The 27702-nt window shown below is 36.6% G+C and overlaps 1 protein-coding gene and 1 long non-coding RNA gene across 4 annotated transcripts in view; one reads left to right on the forward strand and one right to left on the reverse strand.

The window, feature by feature from the left end:
- The window catches only part of LCA5 (lebercilin LCA5), a 147983-nt gene that overhangs the window by 114975 nt on the left and 5306 nt on the right, over window positions 1-27702 (forward strand). For 2 of the 3 annotated variants that reach the window (XM_019442712.2, XM_019442713.2), the window contains 3 exons: window positions 16457-16594; window positions 25550-25646; window positions 26347-26489. In XM_019442712.2, the coding sequence (XP_019298257.1) occupies window positions 16457-16594; window positions 25550-25646; window positions 26347-26489 (378 nt within the window). The remainder of the gene's footprint in view (window positions 1-16456; window positions 16595-25549; window positions 25647-26346; window positions 26490-27702) is intronic. The other variant, XM_053904704.1, reaches the window with a different exon arrangement.
- The window catches only part of LOC109263324 (uncharacterized), a 118573-nt gene continuing 104831 nt past the window's right edge, over window positions 13961-27702 (reverse strand). The window contains exons 4-5 of the long non-coding RNA XR_002078156.2: window positions 26157-26197; window positions 13961-15899 (exon numbers count right to left, since the gene is read on the reverse strand). This is a non-coding gene — a long non-coding RNA (uncharacterized LOC109263324). The remainder of the gene's footprint in view (window positions 15900-26156; window positions 26198-27702) is intronic.

Raw genomic sequence — 27702 nt, forward strand, 5'->3', positions numbered from 1 at the left:
ATACCTACTTCCTAAGGTGTTAAGTTCCTAATGGAAGAGAATTTTATACATGCACACATGCACACAAACTAGGTTCAGATTCTGGTTCTATACTGGGCTATCTTTGTGAAATCCAGTACCACTTAGATTAGTTGAACCTAAGTTTCCAGTCTGTAAAATCTTGCGGGTGGTGATAAACTGTTAGAGGTAAAGTTCATGATGATTCTAGCTTACTGCCAACTACTTACTAAGCACCTAATGTATGGATAAAAAATAAAGTACACTCAGAGAAAAGTATGTTATTTAAAAGGAAATACATGGGGCGCCTGGGTGGCGCAGTCGGTTAAGCGTCCGACTTCAGCCAGGTCACGATCTCGCGGTCCGTGAGTTTGAGCCCCGCGTCGGGCTCTGGGGCTGATGGCTCGGAGCCTGGATCCTGTTTCCGATTCTGTGTCTCCCTCTCTCTCTGCCCCTCCCCCGTTCATGCTCTGTCTCTCTCTGTCCCAAAAATAAATAAAAAACGTTGAAAAAAAAAATTAAAAAAATAAAATAAAATAAAAGGAAATACATCATAGCATGGTAGTATTGGAGACTTTGAAAGGACCATGGAAATTGTTTTTTGCATTGGTTTGCAAATGAGCTCAGTGTACTTCAAGGGTTCTATTGTTTTTCAAAAAATTTTTGAAAGTACTGATTTCATCCATTGGTTTTTCAAATTTTAGCATTTCTTCAGAGGCAGCCAGATAAAGGCCGAACTATTCTGTGTGGTGACTGGTGAGTTAGGTTGCAGAGAGTGCTTCAAAAACTCACTTGCCCCGCAATCTGATGCAGCCCCTGAAACACCTTCTTGGGGAACTGTCTAGTCCAACTTAAGCATTTAACAGTTGAGGAAGCTAGGACAGAGAGATGTTATTTTTCTTTTTCTAGATCACATAGAATCACACAGGTCACTAGAATCACATGTCTGGAACTAGAACTACAGTCTGCTGTGTCCCATTCTTTTGCTCTTTCTAGTCTATTATCATTTTAGTAAAATCTTATTTTATCACATATTTAAAAGCTGAGTAATAGGATTCTCTTGTAATAGTACATTTGAGTTTTATCATAATTTTATAACATGGATAAAAATATTAAAATTTGGCTATTTTATCAGTATCTTCTAATAAGGTGATGCACATGCTGGAAAAGAAACATTGTTTTTTTTTCAAAATCTGTCATATCTTGTTAATTCTCTGTATACAATTTATTGAGTGGGAACCACTTCTGAAACCTGTTTTATTTTTGGTATTAACAATGCTCAATACTGTGGAGTAAAATCTAACTGTATGTTGGAAGACAATATCAGAATAAGCAAAGGCTTATAAACATTTTAAAAGAGAACAACAGCGATTTCATTAGAGTAATAAGACCAAAGCCCACTGCTTGTAATGCTCAGAGGAGGTATAACTATTAGATTCCAAGCTTGTTTCTATCTTGTCCTGCTCAAAGCAGATGAAGAAATAATAAGAAATAACTCATTTAAATTAGCTCAGTTTCCACATTCGAATGTATCATCCCCCGGAGAACTGAAGAACCTTATGAATATGGTTTCGGAACCTTTGTCAGTATACACTGGGGACTTAGGAAGACTAGGGATAGGTAAGAAAAGTGAGAAAAAGCAAGCACCAGTGTTTTCAAAGGCACGCAGAGGAAGATGTTAGAAGCTATTAATCAGTAAACTTAATGCCAATCTCTACCAAATTTTCGAATATGTTTTGGAACATATTTCTGACTTAGAACTACCTTACTCTTTTCCTTATTAGACTGCGAGATTGGTACATCAAAAAAAAATACTATATCTACTAATTTTTCTATGTACATAAAATATATACATTCAATTCTAAATTATATATTATAAACTATACAGTATATACTACATACTATACTATACCACTTATGTAGTACATATTATATACATCTATTTTCTGTAGGTATGTACTATATCTACCAGATGGTAGTAGATACAGTATATCTTTGTATATAGTAGATACAGTAAATCTTTCTTGTGTTTTAATGGAAAAATGTGGACTAGTCGAAAATGTTAGAAAGCTTTACAATTGGATCAGTAACTGAACCTAAAGGGTGCCAGTAAATAGCTGTCAGGTTGGAGAGAACATTCTTAGGTGAGTGCTTTGGAGTGCCATTTTAAGCCCCAGCCCTTTGTCAGCATATTTATTGGTCAATTTGACTAGGCTCCTTAGGGGTAAGAACAGGTCTTATTTGATTTTGTATTTGCAACATTTGACATTCTATCTGGCTAGAATTAATGTTTCTTAAAGGAATGAGTGGATAGATGGATCAATGAAAGAAAGTGGCATTCATGACAGGTTTCAGAAATAGGAAGGACAGCTAATTTGATGGATGACAAGTTTAAGATTGAATTGATCAAAATCTGGCCCCAAACAAGCAAGATAAAATTTAATCTGGTTAACTGTTGAGTCCTCAATTTTTTCCATCTATTTTGTGGGTATCATATGGGAGACTTGATTTGAAAGTAATTGAAGTTTTAAAAAAAGCATAGCATTTTAGTTGTTGAATCTATGGTCATATAGCTGCTTAAGAAGTTAACAGAAGGAAAAAAAGCAATTAACCAATTATGCTGGTCCTCAGGCTCTAGGAAATAATAATAATTAATTTTACTGGCCAGATAACATTTTAAAACAGACACCAAATTTTAGGTGACAGACTGACATGTATAGAGCAAGCAGGAGAACCAGAAGTAAAAAAAAAAAAAATGGGAATATAAGAAACAGTGGAAGCACCATGGAAGTGTGAATAAGATTCAGATAAAGGGAAAATGTAATGTGTTTCAGTAGTTAAAGAGCTGTTTTGTTGGAAGAGGAGAAATGGATATGCTCTTGGATGTTGCTGAAGGTAGTACAAACCTAACATTTTTAGGTTGAATAAGCAGGTTACTGCTTATTCATAAGGAGCTCCAAAATAAATTGGAATTGTCCAATGATAATAAAATCAGTGCCCTTTGAATTACTGGACTTTCTGCCATCAGAACTATTTGTACAGATGCTGAATGACCACTTACTAGTAATATTGTAAAGCAACTCTTCTATAAGGTGGGCTATGGTCCTTGTTTACCCAAGGGTCTAAATCTTCAGCATTTAGAATAACTCAGAATAACTTAGCAGAGATTAAAACAACTGCCATTTATAAACCTGTGTGAACACATGCAATATTAATATTTTTATGTAAGTATATATTGCTTTATTAATTAAATAGTAAGTGGGGGGTGAGATTAATTATCCTTTGGATTTGCTTGCAAAAGTTGTTAAGTTATATAAACCTAAAAAGTTACAATTCTGTGATCTTTCCTTTTGGTGAAATATTATTTAAATTTTTTCTTAAAGACATTTTTAAATTGACAGTAAAGTAGGAGGAAAAATACTTGTAATCCTTCCAGTAAAAGATAACCACTATTTACATTTTTTCATTATGTCTTTAATTTCTAAAAGCACTTTTAATGTTTTTCTTAAGAAATATTTTGAACATACAGAAAAGAGAATATTTAAAACAGGAACCTACTAGCTTGTTACTTTTGCTTTAGATCATATACTTAAAAGATGTTACTTTAAGGTTTCCTTGTAGACTATTCTCTAAAACATCCTTTTCTCTGCTTTCCCTCCATGGAAGTACTTTTCTGAAGTTGATAGATATATCTCCTTTGTATTTTATTTTCATTGAAACATATTTTTAGAAATTGTATTTTTATTTTTACATAAGTAGCACATATGCATTATTAAAAAACTTGAGAAAAATAACTAAAAACATTATTTCACTCAGCTATCACCAGTTTTAGCATTTTAGTATATATCCTGGATCTTTTCTGTGTGTACATTTTGTGTATATTAGATGTGAAGAAATTTGGTTCTATTACCAGCTTGCTAGGAATTTTATTTTAAATCATGGATAATACTGAATTTTATTAAATGTTCAAATGCTTTTTTTCTTCTATTAAAATGATTATTTTTTCTCATTTAATTAACATGGAAAATTACATTCATTTATTTAAATTACTCTCTTCCTTTGCTTTCTTGGGATAAATGCTCTTAGTTGTGACATAATTTGTGTACATTGCTGAATTCCTTTGGCCAGTATTTGGGATTTTTGCAACAATATTCACATATCGTGAATGGAGAATGGCTTTATTTTTCAGGTTGTCTTTATCTAGTTTTGGCATCATGATTATAAAAATTCTCAAAGAATGACTTGGAGAGCTTTTCCTTCTTTCTGTTCTCTCTTTTTTCAGATTGTAAAAGATAGGGAATATCTGTTTCTTAAAATTTCATAGATATCACTTCTGAAACCTTCTGGATGTAGTGCTTATTTGTGAATTTATTTTTGTCTTTCTGTTTTTTTTTTTTTCCATTTCCTCACTTCATTTAATAGTTATAGATTGATTCAGATCTTGTATTTCTTTTCACTTTTAGTAATTTATATTTTTCTGAAAAATTATTCATTTTATTTCATATCTTGCATTTGTTGGCATTAGGTTTTTCATAGTGTTTATGATTTTTAAAATATATTATTTTTGTATCTATATGCTCCATTTTTATTTCTAAAGTAATGAATATGTATTTCTTCTTTCACTTGATATAGCCTGCCAAAAAATTTAGCATTTTTTAGAGACTTACTTTTAGGTTCAGAGTTGAACTTAAAACATGTTCAGGGTTGTTTTACCTTTCTGGTGAATTTTTTTTTTTTTTTATCATTAATAACTCCTCATCTCTTTCTAATAATGCTTCTTGTCATAAAGCCTTTTTGGTCTACACCACTGGTTTTTCTTTTTTGGGTAATATTTTTGCCTAATACATTTTTTTTTTCTTTCTTGGGTGTGTGTTAATGTTTTATCTGTGCTGGTACAATATTTATATATTTTTAAAAAGAATCTAATAACATAAGACTATCCCTTTCAACATTATCCATTTACATTTGTTGTGATTTAGTGTGATATTTGGATTTACATGAGTTCTCTTTGTTTTCTTTTATTGAAGTACAGTTGAGACACAGTATTACATTAGTTTCAGGTGTATAACAATAGTGATTCCACAACCCTATGCTCACCACAAGTGTAGCTACCATTAGCCACCTTAGAATGCTGTTACAATACCATTGACTAGATTCCTTATGCTGTACCTTTTCTCCCCATGACTTAATTCATTTCATAACTGGAAGCCTATACTTCCCACTCCAATTCACCCATTTGCCCATCTGCTACACCACTCCCCTCTAGCAACCACCAGTTTGTTTTCTGTATTTATGGGTCTATTTCTGCTTTTTATTTGTTTTCACATTTCACATATAATTAAAATCATAGGGTATTTCTTTGATTTATTTTACCTGGCATAATACTCTCTAGATCCATCCATGTGATCACAAATGTCAAGATCTCACCCTTTTTATGGCTGAGTAATACTCTATTGTGTATATATACCACATCTTCTTTATCCATTCATCTGTCGATGTATACTAGAGTTTGCTTCCGTATCTTGGCTTTTTAAAGTAATGCTGCAGTAAACAGGGGTACATATATCTTTTCGAATTAGTATTTTAATTTGTTTTGGATAAGTAGTAGAGTTATTGAATCATATGGTATTTCTATTTTTAATTTTTTGAGGTACCTCCATACTATTTTCTACAGTGGTTGCACCAATTTACATTTCCAGCAACAGGTGCATACAGGTTGCTTTTTTCTATATCCTTGCCAACACTTGTTATTTCTTAACTTTTTGATTCTAGTCTTTCTGACAGGTGTAAGATGATATCTCATTGTGGTTTTGATTTGCATTTCCTTTACGATAAAGGATGTTGAGCAGTTTTTCATGGGTCTGTTAGCTGTCTGTATATCTTCTTTGGGAAAAGTCTGGGTTCTCTACCCATTTTAACCCGATTTGTTTTCGTGGTGTTGAATTTTATAAGTTCTTCATGTATTTTAGATATTAACCCCTCATCAGGTATATTATTTACAAATATTGTCTCCCATTTAGTAGGTAGCCTTTTCATTTTGTTGGTTCCTTTCTCTGTGCAAAAGCTTTTTATTTTGTTGTAGGCACAGTAGTTTATTTTTGCCTGTGTTTCCTTTGCTTGAAGAGATATATCTAAAAAGCTGTTAGTGCCTGTGTTATCTTCTAGGAGTTTTATGGTTTCAAGTCCCACATTTAGATCTTTAATCCATTGTGAGTTTATTTTAAGAAAGTGGTCTAGTTTTCCCAGCACTATTTATTGAACAGACCGTGTTTTCCTCATTGAATGTCCTTGCCTTCTTTATTGTAGGTTAATTGGCCGTATAAGTGTGGGTTTATTTCTAAGCTCTATCCTCTTCCATTAATCCATTTATCTATTTTTGTGCCAGTACCATACTGTTTTGTTTACTATATTTTGTAGCATTTCTTGAAAACTGTGATTGTGATGCTTTTAGCTTTGTTTTTTGTTTGTTTGTTTGTTTTCCCTCAAGATTGGTGGACTATTCAGGATCTTTTGTGGTTTCATACAAACTTTAGGATTATTTTAGCTCTGTGAAAAAAATGCTGTTGGCATTTTAGTAGAAGTTGCATTGAATCTTTAGATTGTTTTGGGGTAGAATAGCCATTTTAACAGTATTCTTTCAATCCATGAGCATGGAATACTTTTCCATTTGTTTGTGTCATCTTCATTTTATAAGTGTTTTATAGTTTCCAAAGCACTGGTCTTTCACTTCCCTGGTTAAATTTATTTCCAGGTATTTTACTTTATGTTTTTAGTGCATGATTGTAAAGGGATTTTTTTTTTTTTTAATGTTTGTTTTTGAGAGAGAGAGAGAGAGTGAGTGGGAGAGGGGTAGAGAGAGAGGGAGACACAGACTCTGAAACAGGCTCTAGGCTCTGAGTTGTCAGCACAGAGCCTGACGTGGGGCTCAGACTCTTGGAGTATGAGATCATGACCTGAGCCTAAGTTGGACGCTTAACTGACTGAAACACCCAGGGGTCCCAAAGGGGTGGTTTTCTTAATTTCTTTTATAGCTACTTCTTTATTAGTGTATAGAAACGTGACCAATTTCGGGGCGCCTGGGTGGCTCAGTTGGTTAGGCGTCTGACTTCGGCCCAGGTCATGATCTCGCGGTCCGTGAGTTCAAGCCCCGCGTCGGGCTCTGTGCTGACAGCTCAGAGCCTGGAGCCTGTTTCAGATTCTGTGTCTCCCTCTCTCTGACCCTCCCCCATTCATGCTCTGTCTCTCTCTGTCTCAAAACTAAACTGGAATCCGTGGGGTTTTTTTATGTATAGTATCATCATGTCCTCTGTAAATAGTGACTTTTTTCTTACCAATCCAGATGCCTTTTATTTCATTATGTTTGATTCCTGTGGCTAGGACTTCCAGTACTATGTTGAATAAACGTGGTGAAAGTGAACATCCTTGTTTTGTTCATGTTCTTAGAGGAGAATTTTTACCATTGAGTATGATGTTAGCTGTGAGTTTATATGGCCTTTATTATGTTGGGGTGTGTTCCCTCTAAACCCATTTTGTTGAGAGTTTTTATCATGAATTGATGCTGAATTTTGTTAATTTTTTTTTTTTGCATTTTGAGATGATCATATGATTTTTATCCTTGGTTTTCTTGATGTGGTATATTTGCAAATATTGAACCATCTTTGCATTACTGTAATAAATGCCACTTGTTTGTGGTGACGGTCCTATTAATGTATTATTAAATTAGGTTTGCTGATATTTTGTTGAAGATTACTAAGGATTTGTTGATGTATTTGGAAGCTTTCTTTCCTCTTTTATTTTTTGGATTAGTTTGATAGGTGTTAACTCTTTTTAATGTTTGGTATAATTCACCTGTGAATCCATCTGGTCCTGGACTTTTGCTTGTTGGGAGTTTTTTTATTACCAGATCAATTTTATTGCTAGTAATTTGTGTGTTCAGATTTTGTTTGTTCCTGATTCAGTTTTGGGAGATTGTGTGTTTGTAGCAATTTATCCATTTGTTTTAGGTGGTCCAATTTGCTGGCATATAATTTTTCATACTGTTGTATTATAATCCTTTGTATTCTGTGGTGTCTGTTAACTTCTTTCATTTCTGATTTTACATATTTGGATCTTTTGTCTTATTCTGATGAAAGTTTTATCAATTCATTTTATGTTTTCAAAGAACTAGTTCTTGATTCATGGATCTTTCTGTGGTTTTTTTTTTGTTTGTTTGTTTATTTTTTGTTTTGTTTTGTCTCTAGTCTCTATCTCATTTATTTCTATTCTGATCTTTATTATTTCTTTTCCTCTACTCTCCTGGCTTTGAGTTTTATTTGTTCTTTTTCTAGTTCCCTTAGGTGTAGGGCTAGATTGATTCTTTGAGATTTTTCTTGTTTCTTGAGATAGGCATTTATCACTATAAATTTCCCTCTTACATCTGGTTTTGTTGCATGCCAAAGATTTTAGAACATTGAAATTTCATTTTCATTTGTCTGCATATATTTTTTTTATTTTCTCTTTGACTTTTTGGTCGACCCATTGGATGTTTTGTAGCATTTTGTTTATCCTTCATGTGTTTGTGCGTTTTCCATTTTGTTCCTTAGATTAATGTTTAGTTTCATACTGTTGTGGTCGGAAAAGGATGCATGATAGGATTTCAGTCTTCTTAAATTTATTGAGAAATTGTTTTGTGGCTTAACATGTACTGTACTGAAGAGTGTTCCATTTATACTTGAAAAGAATGTGTACTCTGTTGTTTTGTATGGAATGTTTTATCTGTTATGTCCATCTGATCTATATCATTCAGAGACATTATTTACCCTTTGATTTTCTGCCTGGATGATATCCACTGATGTAAGTGGGGTAATAAAATTACCTACTATTACTGTATTACTATCAACTTCTCCCTTAATGTCTTAATATTTCCTTCATATATTTAGATATTTACAATGTTTACATCCTTTTGTTGGAGTGACCCCTTTATTATTTATGTAATGCCCTTCTTTTGGCCTTATTATAGTCTGTTTTAAATTCTATTTTGTCTGATAGAAGTATTGCCACCCCACATTTTCTTTTGCTTCTCTTTGTATCAGATATCTTTTTCAGTGCTTTCACTTTCAGTCCATATGTGTCTTTAGGAGTGAAGTGAGTCTCTTTTAGACAGCATATAGATGGATTCTGGTTTTTTATTCCTGCCTGCCCTCTCCCATATCATTTGAGTGGAGCATTTATACCCTTTATATTTAAAATAATCATCAATAGTTATGTACTTACTGCCATTTTATTAATTGTTTTCTGGTTGTTTTGTTTGTTATCTTCTCTTCACTTTTTTCTTGTGATTGATATCTTTCTGTAGTGTTATGCTTGGCTTTATTTTTTTGTGTATGTTACAGGTCTTGGGTTTGTGTTACTATGAGGTTCATTTATAACATATTAAGTATATAGCAGTCTATATTAAGTTGATGGCCCCTTAAGTTTAAACACATTCTAAAAGAAATCTTTTTTTTTTTTAAACGTTTATTTATTTTTGAGACAGAGAGAGACAGAGCATGAATGGGGGAGGGTCAGAGAGAGAGGGAAACACAGAATCCGGAACGGGCTCCAGGCTCCGAGCTGTCAGCACAGAGCCCAACGTGGGGCTCGAACTCACGGACCGCGAGATCATGACCCGAGCCGAAGTCAGCCGCCCAACCGACTGAGCCACCCAAGCGCCCCAAAAAGAAATCTTTTTTTACCCCCTCTTCCACTTGTCATATTTTATACCCTTTTATTCATAATTTTTAATTTTACCTCGAATATAGATTTTTCTTTTCCACTTAAAGAAGTCCCTTTAAAATTTCCTTTAAGGCCAGTTTAGTGGTGACAAACTCCTTCAATTTTTGTTTGTCTGAAAAACTACTCTCTCCTTCTATTCTGAATGATATCCTTGCTCATTGGAGTATTTTTATTTGTAATTTGTAATTTTTTTCCTTTTAGCACTCTGAATATATCAGCCACTCCCTTATAGCCTTTAATGTTTCTGTTGAAAAATCAGCTGATAGCCTTATGGGGTTTCCCTCGTATGTAACTTTTGCTTCTCTCTTGCTGCCTTTAAAATTCTCTCTTTAATCTTTGACATTTAATTTTTATGTGTCTTGGTGTGAACCCCCTTGGGTTACCTTGTTTGGAACAATCTGTGCTCCTGAATTTGGAGGTCTATTTCCTTACCCAGGTTAGGAAAATTTAGAGCTATTATTTTTTCAAGTAAATTTTCTGCCCTTTTCACTGTTCTCCTTCTGGGAACCATATAATGCAAATGTCCACTTGGTGTTGTCCATGAGATCATGTAAGCTATACTAACTTTTTGAATGCATTTTTTTGTTCTTCAGCTTGGGTGCTTTTTGTAACCCTGTCTTTCAGATTGCTATTCCAGTCTTCTGTATCTGCTAATCTATTGATTACACTAGAAGGAATTTTCATTTCTTTATGTATTACTCAACTCTGGTTCTAATTTATATTTTTTATCTCATTGTTGAAGTTCTCACTGAGTTCTTCCATTCTTCAGTCCAGTGTGGACATCTTTATGATCATTACTTTGAATTCTTTATTAGCTAAATGGGTTTATCTGTTTCATTTAGTCCTTTATCTGAGGTTTTTGTCTTGTTCTTTCATTTGTAGTATATTTCTGTGTCTCTTCATTTCCTTGACTTTCTTTGTTTCTGTGAATTAGGCAGAATAGCTACTTCTCTTAAACTTAAAGGAGTGGTCTTATATATGGTCACATCCTGTGTAGACTGTCTGTCCCTGGTACTTTCGGTTAGCTGGCTGAAGCTGTATCAGCATGGGCTGTGGTTCTTAGGACACTTGTGCTGGGCCTGCCCTAGGATGGCCAGAGCTGAAGTGGGTAAAAGTCAGGTCAGTCCTGGGTCTCTCCATGTAGAGGGCACCTTGGAAGGATAGCCAAAGTTTTGTAGCTGCAAGCTGTGAGAATCCCAGGGCTCTCCTCACAGAGGGTGGCCTGGCATGATAGCTGAATCTGAAGTGGGTGCTAACTGGGGTGTTTTGGGACTCTCCCTGTGGGCCAGCCAGGAGGTCCTCCTCAGGGGCACCCTGGCAGTGCGGCTGAAGCCGAGGTTGGGCACAGGTAAGTTTCAGCAGAAACTTTACAGGCCAGAAGGGAGTGGCATGATACATTCAAAGTGCTGGGGTGCCAGGGTAGCTCAGTTGGTTAGCATCCAACTCTTGATTTCCACTCAGATCATGATGTCAGCGTTCATGAGAATGAGCCCCACCTCAGGCTGTGCACTGACAAGGCAGAGCCTTCTTGGGATTCTCTCTCTCCCCTTCCCCTGCTTGTACACACACGATAGATAGATAGATAGATAGATAGATAGATAGATAAAACTTTTTTTTTTTTTTTAAGTGCTGAAAGGTTATCTGGCAAGGTTATCATTAAGGATTGAAGGAGAGGGAAAGAGTTTTCCAGACAAACAAAAGTTAAAGGAGTTCATTACCACTAAAATGCCCTTACAGGAAATGTTAAATTAAGTGGAAAAGAAAAGCCATAATTAGAAGAACATTATAAAAGGAAAAGATTTAATGAGTAAAAGCAAACACACAGCAAAGGGAATAGAGCAGATCACTTACGAAGCTGGTATGAAGATTGTAAGACAAAAATAGCAAAATTAATTTTAAAATATTAGATAGGGATAAAATTAGATAAGGGGACACACAAAATAGATGTAAAATATGACAACATAAACATTAAACACGGAGGGAGGAATAAAAATGAAGTTCTTTTAGAATGTGTTTGAACCTAAGTGACCATCAACTTAAGACTGGTATATACTTAGCATGTTATAAAAAGAACCTTATGGTAACCACAAATCTGAAACCTATAATAGATATACAAAAAAATGAAGAAAAAGTAAGGGAAACAAAACACTAATAAAGTCAGTCATCCATCCAAAGGAAAGAGAGCAAAAGAAAAAAGAAACACAGAAGAACTACAAAAACAAGCAGAAGACAGTTAACAAAATGGCATAAGTATATACGTATTAATGATTACTTTGAATGTAAATGGCTTGAATGCTCAAAAGACATTGTGGTGGGGGTGGAGGGAGGGTTGGGAGGAATGGATAAAAAAAACTATGCTGTCTACAAGAGAGTCAATTCATATCTAAAGACAGACTGAAAGTGGAGAGAGGGAAAAAGATAATTCCATGCAAATGGAAGTGAATATAAAAAAACTGGGGTACCAATACTTATACAAAATAGAATTTAAGACAGACTATATTAAGAGACAAAGAAGGGCATTACATAATAATATAGGGGTTAATCCAAGAAGAAGACACAATTGTCATTATCTATGCACCCATCATTGGAGCATATACTTATAGACATAAATGGAGAAATTGACAGTAAAGTAATAGGTGGGGATTTTAACACCCCACTTATATCAATGGATATATCATCTAGGCAGAAAATCAGTGCCTGCTGACACATTAGACCAGATGGACTTAACATTCCATCCAAAAACAGAATACACATTCAAGTACACATGAAACATTATTCAGGAAAGAACACATTATGCTACAGAACTAGTCTCAATAAATTTAAGAAGGTTGAATTCATGTCATGCATCCATTTCTAGCCACAATGGTATGAAGCTAGAAATCAATCACAACAAAAGAATATGAAAAAAACACAAACATGGAAGCTAAACAACATGCTATGAAACAACCAAGAGGTCAACAAAGAAATCAAAGAGGAAGTAAATATAGAGAGACAGCTTAACAATGTTCCAAAATCTTTGGGATGTAGCAAAAGCAGGTATAAGAGGGAAATGTATAGTGATAAAGGCCTACCTTACAAAACGAGGAAAATCTTAAATAAATAGTATACCTAAAAGAACTAGGAAAAGAAGAATAAACAAAGCCCAAAGCCAGTAAAAGGAAGAAAGTAATAAAGATTGGAGCAAAAATAAATGATATAGAGACTTAAAGAAAAAATAGAAAAGATCAGTGAACCAAGACCTGGCTCTTTGAAAAAAAGAAGTAAATTTGATAAAGCTGTAGCCAGATACATCAAGAAAAAGAGAGAGGACCTAAATAAATAAAACCAGGAATGAAAGAGAAGTAACAACTGATACCACAGAAATACAAAGGGTTTTAAGAGACTAGTATGAAAAATTATATGCCAACAAATTGGACAACCTAGGAGAAATGGATAAATTCCTAGAAACACACCATCTTCTAACACTGAATCAGGAAGACATAGAAAATCTGAATAGACTGATGACCAATAACAAAATTTAAAAACTCTCAACATACTGGGGCACCTGGGTGGCTCGGTTGGTTGAGAGACTGACTTCAGCTCAGGTCATGATTTCATGGTTTGTGAGTTCGAGCCCTGTGTCAGGCTCTGTGCTGACTGCTCAGAGCCTGGAGCCTGCTTCTGATTCTGTGTCTCTCTCTGCCCCTCCCCCACTCATGCTTGGTCTCTCTCACTCTCAAAAAAATAAACAAAAAAGAAAAAAAGAATTAGAAAAAAAAAACTATCAACATACAAAAGTCCAGGGCCAGATGAATTCACAGGTGAATTCTCACCAAACATTTGAAGAAAAGTTAATACCTATTTTTCTCAAACTTCCAAAAAATAGAAGAGGAAGGAAAGCTTCCAGATACATTCTACAAGGTCAGTATTACCTTGATACCAAAATAAGACAAAGACACCACAAGAAAAGAAAACTACAGGCCAGTATCCATCATGAATCTAGATGCAAAAATCCTCAATAAAATATTAGCAAACTGCATTCAACAAAATATTTTAAAAAATTATTCACCATGATCAAGGATCATGGATTTATTCTAGGATATCAGGGCAATCCTGTATTCACAATTCAATCAACATGATACACCACTTTAAACAAAAGTGATGGATAAAAATCATATAGTCATGTCAACAGCTGCAGAAAAACGCATTTGATAAAATTCAACATCCATTCATAACAAAAACTCTCAAAGTGGGTGTAGAGGGAACATACCTCAATATAATAAAGGCCATATATGACAAATTTACAGCTAAAATCATACTCAGTGGAGAGAAACAGAGCTTTAAGATCAGTAAAAAGACAAGATGGTCTTGTTCTTGCCACTTTTATGCAATATAGTACTAGAAGACCTAGGCACAGCAATTGGACAAAAAATGAAAGTCATTCAAACTGACAAGAAACAAGTTAAACTTGTCACTGTTTGCAGATGACATGGTACCATATGTAGAAAACATGACTCGACCAATAACTGTTAGAATAAATGAATTCAGTGAAGTTGCAGGATACAAAATTAATATGCAGAAGTCAGTTGTGTTTCTATACACTAATAAGGAAGTAGCAGAAAGCAAAATTTACAAATTAACATAGGGGTGGAAAGAGAGAGGCAAACCATAAAACATCTTGAGGGATGCTGGAGGGGAGGTGGGCAGGGGATGGGTTAAATAGGTAATAGGGACTAAGGGGGGCAGAAATAGATCTGTGAAGACAGAGATCAAACTGATGATTGCCAGAGGGGAGAGTGGTGATAAGATGGGCAAAATGAGTTAGTTGGAGGTACAGCCTTCCAGTGTGGAATAAATAAGTCACGGGAATAAAAAGTACTAAAAAGTACAGCATAGAGATTATAGTGAATGGTATTGTAATAGCATTGTAGAGTGAGATGTTCGCTCTAGTTGTGGTGAGCACATAAGGTAGAGAGTTGTGGAATCACTATGTTGTACACCTGAAACTAATGTAACATTGTGTGTCAACTATACTTCACTAAAAAATTAAAACTTAAAAAATGTCACCTTACAGAAATACTTTTTCATATGTACTCTTCCCTACCTCTCTAGTTTTTGGAAACAGATTTTAGATATCCACTTGTTTTATTCATAAATATTTCAGCTTGTATCTTTCTGAAATATAACGACCTATAAAACAATGCCATCATCCAGTACCAAGAATGACATCTAAAAAATGAACAGCTTTATAATATCTTCAAATACCTAGTTAGTACTCAAGTTCTCAATTGTTCTTTAGCTATTTAAAGACTTTAAGCCATCCATGGGGTGTCTGGGTGGCTCAGTTGGTTGAGCATCCGACTTCGCCTGAGGTCATGATCTCACAGTTCGTGAGTTTGAGCCCCCCATCGGGCTCTGTGCTGACGCCTCAGAGCCTGGAGCCTGCTTCGGATTCTGTGTGTCCCTCTTTCTCTGCCCCTCCCCCGCTCATGCTCTTTCTCTCTCTCTCAAAAATAAACATTAAAAAAAAATTTAAAGACTTTAAGTCATCCCTAGGGACGAGAAGATCTACATATCTAACAGTACTGATAAAATCAGGGACTTTGAAATAAAAGGCACATGAAAAAAATACATACAATTAAAAAAAAAAAACAGCTGACAGACTGGAAAGAAAAAGTGTGGTGACAGAGTGGTGGGAGGTGTGTGCTTACCACCTGGTGCTTTGGCTGTGCCCATTGCCAGTAGGGGATCCTTGAGTTGTGGAGGGGGAGGTGTTTCCCAGAGGTTCATGGATGATGTCTTGTCAGAATCATGGGGCCTCCAGCAGGAAACAGCATTCCTTCAGTTCTCTTTGCCTCCTTCCCTTTCCTTTCCCTCCCCACAGTCACTGTGGTCTCTCCTCAGAGAGAGTGAGTCCCGCCAGCTGCAGCACATGTGGCCAGGCAGATGACCACCTACCACCTTTACCTTCTGCCTCCTCTGCCAGAAGGTCATATGGGCCTGCCACCACCTCTGCCACCTATACCACCGGCCCTGGCTCCACAGCCTCCTCTGATGTATAGTTGAGCCACTTTCAGGCGCAGAGATGGATGGCTCCCTCAGGTGTCCTGATGTGCTGTGCGGAAGTCTTTTGGTTCAGTTATGGATACTTGCTTTGTGGATCTGATTAGCTGTAAATTGAAAGGTGGAGAAGAAAAGGAATGGCTCATACCACCATGATGTTGATGTCACTTAAAAGAAAATATTTTAACCTGAATCTTTTCACAGACTTTATGGAAAATGTTTGAAGACCATGGAAATGACTAGTATTTTTATCTAGAAATAATTTGCAAGGTAATTTCTGCACCTCGAATAGTGCCGTGTAATATTATGCAGCTGTATATATTTGCCTGAACTCTGATTCCCAAATATCCGTGTTTCTCATCATATCTTTGGCTGAATTTGCAACCAACATAAATGACTATTCATGTATGCTTCAGACAAATGCTTAAGAATTTATTTACAAGTCGTTGTAAAAAGCAAAAAAAGGACTACCAGGTTAAGGACCTTATTAAATTGTTGGTAGATCTGTTTGCCAGTTATTTTATGTTCATGAACACTAAGCGCAGCCTGATTTGTAGGTCTTGTATGGTACCACTAGAAACATTATTTCAGTGCTAAGTGCAGTGTTTTACTCTTCAGTTATTTTCGAGTATTATTTTTTTATATGTTTATATACACATCATAGGAACTATCCAAAAACCTTGAGCTGAGTACCAACAGTTTCCAGCGACAGTTGCTTGCTGAAAGGAAAAGGGCATATGAAGCTCAGGATGAAAATAAAGTTCTTCAAAAGGAGCTGCAACAACTGTATCACAAATTAAAAGTAAGTATTTCATTTTATATATATATATATATATATATATATATATATATATATTAGTTGAAAACACAACATTTTAGGAGGAGATCCAACCTGGTGGAGAAGTAGGGGGACTCAAAGTTCCCTCATCCCTCAAACACAGCAGTGTTGAGGCCAAAAGACTTTGAATTCCAAGAGTCCGGGCTGCAGAGTGACAAAACATCCTGGGGACCCACAGGGACAACCTGGCGGGTCATAGTTGCATGATTGCAAACTGGGAGAGATAAAACGGCCCACATAGGCACGGATGGAAGAGATCCCCTTCTGTGGAGAGACAAAGGGAAGAGAAAGAGAGTCTGAGGAAGCATAGGACTATATCTGGACAAGAGAAAAACCACGGACTGGGATGGAGAAAGATCCAAACTCTAACTGTAGGACTTCCTCTGGACTGGGGGCTGGCTGCCCGGTTTGCGCATGTGGAGAGGACAGGAGCCAGCCCCTGGCTTGGTAACTAGTTCAGAGGCACAGTCCATGGTGGGAGAAAGCTATCCCTTCCCTGTATTGCTGTGGGAAGAAGGTATATAACCGTTTCAAAGGACAAAGACTGCCTGCACCCATCAGCCAGAGACCACTTATCGGTGGCATGGAGCAGTACTTCCCCAGAACTAGGGCATGCAGAGCAGAAGCCTTTAAGACATCGGGATTTAAATCCCAGCAGAGCGCCAGGGAGGCATGAGAGTTGGCAGAGCGGGACAAACCGCGCATGTGGCACTGAGGTGGTGCAGAGCAGCACTTCCCCGGAACTGGGGTGCATGGAGCAGGACTGTTTAAAACATCAGGATTTAAATCCCAACCAAGCGCCAGGGAGGCGCGGGAGTCAGCAGAGTGGAACAAACTGCCTCGTTCACGCCTGTGGCACTGCGAGGATGGCCTGAACAGAATGGTTTGGGACACCCAGTCCATGGACGAGAGACTGGGGTGTTGCCATTTTTCTCCCCATCACCAACAAGGGGGGCTTCAGGGAATGGACAGTGGGCCCACAGTGTAGGCTTGACCTGCCTATGCCAAACCATACCCCTCTGCACCTGGTAACTTCGCATCTACTGGAGCAGGATTGATGCTGTGGAACCAGACAGCCCCTCCTCCAGACCAGCGCTTCAACCAGTTCCAAGGCACCCAGCGGTTTTGCATTTTCTGATTTAATTCTTAGACAATTCTTAGTACATATACAGATTCTTTTCTTCCTTTTCTCTTTCTTATTTCTTCCTCTAGTCTGGTTATTCCGGTTGTTGGTTTGTTTAAGCAGACATATTTAATCTATTCTCTTTATACCTGCGCCTCCTGGCAGGTATACCTCTTTATACCTCTTCCCCCCTCCTCCCCACCCCCCCAAGATTAACCCATAGAGTTTCTCTGCCTGGTCAGTTTTTTCTTTTTCCCTGCCCCCATCATCTCTCTCTTTGTTTGGGATAAGGCCTCTTCCATCAACAATGCCACCACCTTTTGTTTTGCTGTAGCTGGTGTTTTTTTTGGTTTTTTTGTTTTTGTTTTTTTGTTTGTTTGTTTGTTTTATTTTCCAGGGCTACTTGAATGAAAAAAGCAAAGCACACCTGGTGGAGGGTCCAAAACATCACTACGAGTAGGGAGATAAAGCAACCAGAGTCACAACAACAGAGAGCAAGTAACACACTCCAAAATACACCTCCTGGAGGGCCAGGCCCTGGGCAATGTATGACCCCTCTTTAATATAGTAGTGCTTGTGGGTGCAGGACACATAACAAGCTTTTAAAACATAAGGGACAGAAAACTAGCCAAAATGACAAAACGGAAGAATTCTCCTCAAAAGAAATTCCAGGAAGAAATGACAGCTAAAGAATTGATCAAAACAAATATAAACGATTTAACTAAACAAGAATTTAAGATTAGTTTATTTTGCACCTCATTTACGGCATTTTTTAATTCATCATGACTATTTTTTAGTTCCTTGATCTCTGCAGCAATGGATTCTCTGCTGTCTTCTTTTTTTTTTTTTTTTTTTAATTTTTTTTTTTTAACATTTATTTATTTTTGAGACAGAGAGCATGAACGGGGGAGGGGCAGAGAGAGAGGGAGACACAGAATCGGAAGCAGGCTCCAGGCTCTGGGCCATCAGCCCAGAGCCTGACGCGGGGCTCGAACTCACGGACCGCGAGATCGTGACCTGAGCTGAAGTCGGACGCTCAACCGACTGAGCCACCCAGGCGCCCCTCTCTGTTGTCTTCTAATCTTTTTTCAATCCCAGCGATTAGAGGCAGTGACAGTGAGGATTGAAGAGACAGAGGGGAGAATAAGTGAAATAGAAGATAAAATTATGGAAAAAAGATGAAGCTGAGAAAAAGAGAGATAAAAAAATTCTGGACCATGAGGGGAGAATCAGAGAAATAAATGATTCAATGAAATGGAATAATAACTGTATCATAGGAATTCCAGAAGAGACAAAGAGAGAAAGGGGAAGAAGGTGTACTTGAACAAATCATAGCTGAGAACTTCCCCAATCTGGGGAAGGAAACAGACATTGAAATCCAGGAAGTGCAGAGAACTCCCTTCAGACATGACTTGAATTGATCTTCTGCACAACATATAATGAAACTGGCAAAATACAAAGATAAAGAGAGAATTCTGAAAGAAGCTGGGGATATGCGGGCCTTAACCTACAAGGGTAGACATATAAGGGTCGTAGCAGACCTATCTACTGAAACTTGGCAGGCCAGAAAGGAGTGGCAGGAAATTTTCAATGTGCTGAATAGGAAAAATATGCAGCCAAGAACCCTTTATCCAGCAAGCGTGTCGTTCAGAATAGGAGAGAGAAAGATTTTCCCAAACAAAAACTGAAGGAATTCATCACCACTAAATCAGCCCTACAAGAGATCTGAAGAGGGACTCTGTCAGTGGAATGTTGCAAGGACCACAACGGGCCAGAGACCGCACTACAAGCATGAAACCTACAGATAGCACAATGGCTCTAAATCCATATCTTTCAATAATAACACTGAATGTAAATGCACTAAATATTGCAATCAAAAGACATAGGGTATTAGAATGGATTAAAAAGAAAACACCCATCTATTTGCTGTCTACAAGAGACCCATTTTAGACCTGAGGACACCTTCAGATTGAAAGTGAGGGGATGGAGAACCATCTATCATGCTACTGGAAATCAAAAGAAAGCTGGAGTAGCCATACTTATATCGGACACACTAGATTTTCAACTAAAGGTTGTAACAAGAGATGAAGAATGGCATTATATCATAATTGGGGGTCTATCCATCAAGAAGAGCTAACAATTATAAATGTTTATGCACCAAATCTGGAAGCACCCAAATATATAAAACAATCACAAACATAAGCAATCTTATTGGTAAGAGTGTGGTAATTGCAGGGGACTTTAATACTCCACTTAGAACAGTGGACAGATCATCCAGACAGAATATCAATAAGAAACATGAATGATACACTGGACCAGATGGACTTGGCAGATACATTCAGAACTTTTCATCCTAAAGCAGCAGAATATACATTCCTCTAGAGTGCACATGGAACATTCTCCAAGATAGATGACATACTGGGTTACAAAACAGCCCTCGATAAATACAAAAGAATCGAGATCATACCATGCACATTTTCAGATCACAATGCTATGAAACTTGAAATTAACCACAGGAAAAAGTTTAGAAAGCCTCCAAATGGATGGAGGTTAAAGAACATCCTACTAAAGAATGAATGGGTCAACCCGGCAATTAAAGGTGACACTAAAAACTATATGGAAACAAATGAAAATGAAAACACAACAATTCAAACCCTTTGGGATGCAGCAAAGGCAGTCCTAAGAGGAAAATACATTGCAATCCAGGCCTATCTCAAGAAACAAGAAAAATTCCAAATACAAAATCTAACAGCACACCTGAAGGAACTAGAAGCAGAACAACAAAGAAACCCCAAGGCCAGCAGAAGAAGAGAAATAATAAAGATTAGAGCAGAAATAAACAATATAGAATCCAAAAAAACAGTAGAACAGATCAGTGAAACTAAGAGCTGGTTTTTTTGGAAATCAAACAAACAAACAAAACAAAATTAACCCCCTAACTAGACTTCTCAAAAAGAAAAGAGAGAGGACCCAAATAGATAAGATCATGAAGGAAAATGGATTTATCACAACCATCCCTCAGAAATACAAGTAATTATCAGAGAATACTATGAAAAATTATATGCCAACAAACTGGACAACCTGGAAGAAATGGACAAATTCCTAGACACCCACACACTACCAAAACTCAAACGGGAAGAAATAGAAAATTTGAACAGGCCCGTAACTAGTGAAGAAATTGGATCAGTTATCAAAAATCTCCCAACAAATAAGAGTCCTGGGCCAGATGGCTTCCCAGGGGAATTCTACCAGATATTTAAAACAGAATAAATACCTATCCTTCTCAAGCTGTTCCAAAAAACGGAAATGGAAGGAAAACTTCCAGACTCATTCTATGAAGCCAGCATTACCTTGGTTCCCAAACCAGACCCCACAAAAAAGAATTATAGGCCAATATCCCTTATGAACACGGATGCAGAAATTCTCAACAAGATACTAGCAAATCAAATTCAACAGCATGTAAAAAGAATTATTCACCATGATCAAGTGAGATTCATTCTTGGGGTGTAGGGCTGGTTCAGTATTTGCAAGTCAATCAATGTGATACATCACATTAATAAAAGAAAGGATAAGAACCATATGATCCTGTCAATAGATGCAGAAAAAGCATTTGACAAAATACAGCATCCTTTCTTAATAAAAACCCTCAAGAAAGTTGGGAAAGAAGGAACGTACCTAAACATTATAAAAGCCATATATGCAAAGCCCACAGCTAATATCATCCTCAATGGGGAACAACTGAGAGCTTCTCCCTAAGATCAGGAACATGACAGGGATGTCCACTCTCACCACTCCTGTTTACCAAGTGTTGGAAGTCCTAGTGAAAGCAATCAGACAACAAAAGGAAATAAAAGGCATCAAAGTTGGCAAAGAAGAAGTCAAACTTTCACTTTTTGCAGACGACATGATACTCTACGTGGAAAACCTGAAAGACTCCACAAAAAGGCTCTTAGAACTGATCCATGAATTCAGCAAAGTTGCAGGGTACAAAATCAATGTACAGAAATCAGTTGCATTTTTATACACCAATAATGAAGCAACAGAAAGAGAAATCAAGAAATTGATCCCATTTACAATTGCACCAAGAACCATAAAACACCTAGGAATAAACCTAACCAAGTATATAAAAGATCTGTATGCTGAAAACTATAGAAAGCTTATGAAAGAAATTGAAGAATACACAAAGAAATGGAAAAACATTCCATGCTCATGGATTGGAAGAGTGAATATTATTAAAATGTTAATACTACCCACAGCAATCTACACATTCAATGCAATCCCAACCAAAATCGCACCAGCATTCTTCTCAAAGCTAGAACAAACAATCCTAAAATTTGTATGGAACCACAAAAGACCCCGAATAGCCAAAGTAATTTTGAAGAAGAAGACCAAAGCAGGAGGCATCACAATCCCAGACTTTAGTCTCTACTACAAAGCTGTAATCATCAAGACAGTATGATGTTGGCACAAAAACAGACACATAGACCAGTAGAATAGAATAGAGACTCCAGAATTGGACCCACAAAAGTATGGCCAACTAATCTTTGACAAAGCAGGAAAGAATATTCAATGGAAAAAAGACAGTCTCTTTAACAAATCATGCTGGGAGAACTGGACAGCAACATGCAAAGAATGGAACTGGATCACTTTTTTACACCATACACAAGAATAATCTCAAAATGGATGAAAGACTGAAATGTGAGACAGGAAACCATCAAAACCCTAGAGGAGAAAGCCGGCAACAACGTCTTTGACCTCAACTGCAGCAATTCTTGCTTGATACATCTCCAAAGGCAAGGGAATTAAAAGCAAAAATGAACTGTTGGGACCTCATCAAGATAAATAGCTTCTGCACTGCAGTGGAAACAATCAGAAAACTAAAAGGCAACTGACAGAATCGGAAAAGGTATTTGCAAATGACATATCGGACAAAGGGCTAGTATCCAAAATCTATAAAGAACTTATGAAACTCAACACCTGAAAAACAAACAGTCCAGTGAAGAAATGGGCAGAAGACATTAATAGGCACTTTTCAAAGATGACATCCAGATGGCTAACAGACATGAAAAAATGTTCAACATCACTCATCATTAGGGAAATACAAATCAAAGCCACACTGAGATACTACCTCACACCGGTCAGAGTGGTTAAAATTAACAACTCAGGAAACAACACATGCTGGCGAGGTTGTGGAGAAAAGGGAACCCTCTTGCACTGTTGGGAATGCAAACTGGTGCAGCCACTCAGGAAAACAGTGTGGAGGTTCCTCAAAAAATTAAAAATAGAACTGCCCTATGACCGAGCAATAGCACCACTAGGAATTTATCCAAAGGATACAGTTCGTAGGAGTGCTAATTCATAGGGGCTGTTTATAGCAGCACTTTCAACACTAGCCAAATTATGGAAAGAGCCTAAATGTCCATTAACTGATGAATGGATAAAGATGTGGTTTATATATACAATGGAATACTACTTGGCAATGAGAAAGAATGAAATCATGCCATTTGCAGCAACATGGATGGCACTAGAAGGTATTATGCTACATGAAGTAAGTCAGAGGAAGACAGATATCATATGTTTTCACTCATATGTGGATCTTGAGAAGCTTAATGGAAGATCAAGGGGGAAGGGAAGGGGAAAAAAATAGTTACAGTTAGAGAGGGAGGGAGGCAAACCATAAGAGACTCTTAAATACAGAGAACAATCTGAGGGTTGATGAGGTGTAGGGGAGAGGAGAAAATGGGTGATGGGCATTGAGAAGGGCACTCCTTGGGATGAGCACTGGGTGTTATATGTAAGCGATAAACCACGGGAATCTACCCTGAAAACCAAGAGCACACTTTACACACTGTATGTTAGCCAGTTTGACAATAAATTATATTAAAAAAAACACAAAAAACCTTAACATTTTAAAACACTTACTCATATTTGTGGGGGCCAGGGTGGCTCAGCCGACTTCAGCTCAGGACATGATCTCACAATTTGTGGGTTCAGGCCTGCATTGGGCTTTCTGCTGTCAGCACAGAGCCTGCTTGGAATCCTGTTTCCCCTCTCTCTGCCCTTGCCCCCCTTGTGCATGTGCTCTCTCTCTCTCTCAAAAATAAGTAAAACGTTAAAAAAAAAAAAAAACTTTAAAAAAATGTTTAAAACATTTACTCATATTTGTAAGTTGGTACTATGTAATTTACACCAGGGTGCCTGGGTAGCTCAGTCAGTTGAACGTTCAACTCTTAATTTCAGCTCAGGTCATGATCTCATGGTTCATGGGATTGAGCCCCACCTCGGGATCTGGGCTCTGTACCCTGCTAGGGATTCTCTCTCTCTCTCTCTCTCTCTCTCTCTCTCCCTCTCTCTCTCTCATGTTGCCCCTACTCCAGGCATGCATGTACAGGCACCTGCATGTTGTCTGTCAAAATAAATGAAAAAATTTTCGAAAGGAGTTACTTAATTTATAATATATATTGGTTGAAAACTCAACATTTTATTTTTTTTAACTTTTTTTAATGTTTATTTTTTATTGAGAGACAGAGAGAGACAGACTGTGAGCAGGGGAGGGGCAGAGAGAGAGGGAGACACAGAATCTGAAGCAGGCTCCAGGCTCTGAGCAGTCAGCACAGAGCCTGACGGGGGGCTCGAACTCACAAACCAAGAGATCATGACCTGAGCCGAAGTCAGATGGTTGAGCCACCCAGGCGTCCCTAAAAAGTCAACATTTTAAAGCATATTTGTAAGTTGGTACATTGTGATTTACAAAATTCTAATATTCTCTTTGGTACTTTTAAAGAAAAGTTTTGGTAATATAGTCACTATAACACATGCCAAAACTGAAAACATTGAATCCTAATAGGAATGATATAACTGAAATAAGTTATGAAATCCTAAAAGGAAATTATGGGAACTGGAGTTTTTCCCTGTTGCATGGTTGAATAATCCAGTGTTCTTCCTCAGATAACCCCATGATTATTTTAAAAGTTGTTTCAAGTAATGCCCTTCATTTTCACAGTGTTGAGAGGAAGCATTCACATTATTTAATTTTGTTAAAGGTGTTCTTAATTCTATCCAGAGGTCATTGATGGCTGGAAATTTTGTGCAAAATTGAATGTTTATTCATTATCTTACATAGAATTTTCATTTTGTTAATCAAATTCTCAGACCCATAGTCCCAAAATGATAAAGAATACTGTGTTTTAAAAAACGTCTAGTTTTGGGGGTGGCTCAGTCAGTTAAGCATCCAACTTCAGCTCAGGTTCATCTCACTGTTCATGGGCTCCAGCCCTGCATTGGGTTCTGTGCTGACAGCTTGGAGCCTGGAGCCTGCTTCTATTCTATGTCTCCCTTTCTCTCTGCCCCTCCCCCACTCATGCTCTGTCTCTCAAAAATAAATAAACATTGAAAAAAAATTTTTTAAACCTCTAATTTTTAACTAATTCAAAACCCACATTTGAAAGATGCTAACAAAATTATTTTGGGCTCTGTTACTAAGTCTGAAAGACAGTTTAAGATAGTTACTAGCTCCATCAGGTAGGAGTGGGTAGAAAATGAATTTTGCCTTATTTGTGCTCATTTATTTTGATTGCCAGTACATATTGCACTTTTTAGGGAGAACCATTTCTCTGCCCTAACCTAGATGTTCTAGAGACATTCCTTTCTATAGTTTGGTAGGTAAGAAGGGAAATTGAACTAGGTATAATATATTCCAGTTTGGTGAGGAAAATACCAGTTGATGAGGTGAGAATTTTTGTTTTATTTTAAACTGATACTCTACATCCTTAATTGTATTATGGGTTTCTTTTCAGGAAAAGGAGAGAGAACTGGATATAAAAAACATATATTCTAATCGTCTGCCAAAGTCTTCTCCAAAGAAAGAAAAAGAACTTAGATCAAGAAAAAATGGTATAGTGGCTATTACTGTTGAAAAACATATTGTAGTTGTCACTTATTAATAGTAAAATCAAATAATTCTGAAGTAGAAGGCAGGGAAAAAACTTCTTTGAAGTAAACTTAAATTTCCTCGTAGCTAATTTTCAGAAATCTTGTCAACTTTCTGTTTTTCCTGAGGTCATTAAATTATGTTTTACATAATTTTTAATGTTTTTCTTATAATTATTTTTGAAACTTTTATGAAAATATGTAAGAATACTTCTGAGCGGAGGTTGATTATATTACAATGAACCTTTATTATGCATCACTTAGCTTTAATAGTTACATATTTTACTAATTTTACTTCATCTATTTTTTTCTACTTCTAGAGTATTTCAAAGTAAATCCTAGCAGTCATTTCACTCATAAGTACTTCGGCATTATGCATTTTTTTTTGCTTTTTTTTAAACAAAAGTATAATTTTTCCTTTTTTGAATTGCAGAAAGTTAAAAACAAATTTTGTAAAAGCTTAATAGGGTTTACCTGTTTAAATTGTTCTCGAGTCACAGAATTGCCAGTTAACCCTAGAAACAAAAATAGTAATAGTGGGTAGGCACAGAGCTGAGCAAAACATGCATTATCTCGTGTAGATGGTGAACATATAGCAGTTAAATTCCATGTCTTAGCACTGTTCAATATGATTAGAAAAATTCTTTTGTAATTTTCATGGTAGCTGCATGCCAAAGTGATTTTATAGACCAATGTACAAAAGGAGTACAAACCAGTGATGACTTCGAGCTGGAAGAATTTCCTATAACACCACAAACAGTTATGTGTTATGAAAACAAATGGGAAGAACCTGAACGTCTTACTTTGGTGAGTTTAGAAACATGATTAGGTACTAAACTCTAGGTTTGAAGTTACTCCAAAAAACATAGTATCAAGTGTTTTAAAAGTTAGCAATGAAGCTAGTGCCATAACTGTAAATATGAAAGTAACCTTTTCAAAAGAGGTAACACCTATGTATTTTATTAAATCCCTTTGGATCAACTCATTGCATCTTTCAGATGCTTCAGGAAGGTTAGTTGTACCTTCTGGATTGGAGATAGCAGTTTCTTACTTTTTATGTAATCTAATAAGAAGAAGAAGAATCAGATATCTAATAATCAGATAATCTAAAAATCCTCCTTGCCCTTATATTTAATAGTAAATTATAGTACTTTTCAAATGATTTTTTACAATTAGTCTACATATTTTTTTGGCCTTATTATATGAGAATTTTATAGATTAATTGAATGTTGAGCAAAGTCTTTGCAGTTCAATCTGACTTTATATAACTAACCATTAGAGCGAAATTCAGGGGAGTCTGTATTGGACCTTCATCGAAAAGGACTTTTATACTGAATACCAGAAGGTTCTTTTCTTAAGAGATTTCTGTATTTTGTGTTTACAATTTAAATCCCAAAGAAAATAATATACCAGGGATCCAGCATATTTCACATATTCCTATGTTTTTGTGCCCTGTAAGTTTCCCAGTGACTCTGAACTCTTTTCTTGTGGTAATACCAGACAGGATAGTCTGATTTGATTCTTGGGCTGTATGTGCTAAGTGTCTTTCTTCCTATATTTTCACTGTCATTGAAACTAGATCATGTTTTCTTTTTGAAAAGGGTAAAGTGTGGAATAGAAACTCATTCTTAACTTTAAAAGGATTAAAAAATAGTCTTTATAAGATTCAGCATGAACAGTAGCAACCTGATAGGGTGAAAAGAGTACAGCCTTGGAGTTAGCACTGTTTTTTAATTAAATTCTGGTTCTAACATTTTAGTTGGGACTTCCTGGAGCCTCAGTTTCCTAGTGTATAAAAGAGGGATGGGCTACCCATCAGGGTTGTGGTAATAACTAATCACAGAGTTTATAAGGCTCTTAAGACTTCCTGCCACTTTAAAGGGTCTTAGCAAATGGGAATGTTATTAAAGTACAGACCAATAAGTTCCTGTTGGAAAGAGACCCCAAATACAGTGGCTCAAACAAGATGCAGATTTTCTTTTTTATGTAATAGATTGAAGGTCAGTGTGTAGTCCAGGAT

Source organism: Panthera pardus, unplaced genomic scaffold, assembly GCF_024362965.1.
Source record: "Panthera pardus isolate Hobbes unplaced genomic scaffold, ASM2436296v1 HiC_scaffold_17, whole genome shotgun sequence".
NCBI lineage: Eukaryota > Metazoa > Chordata > Mammalia > Carnivora > Felidae > Panthera > Panthera pardus.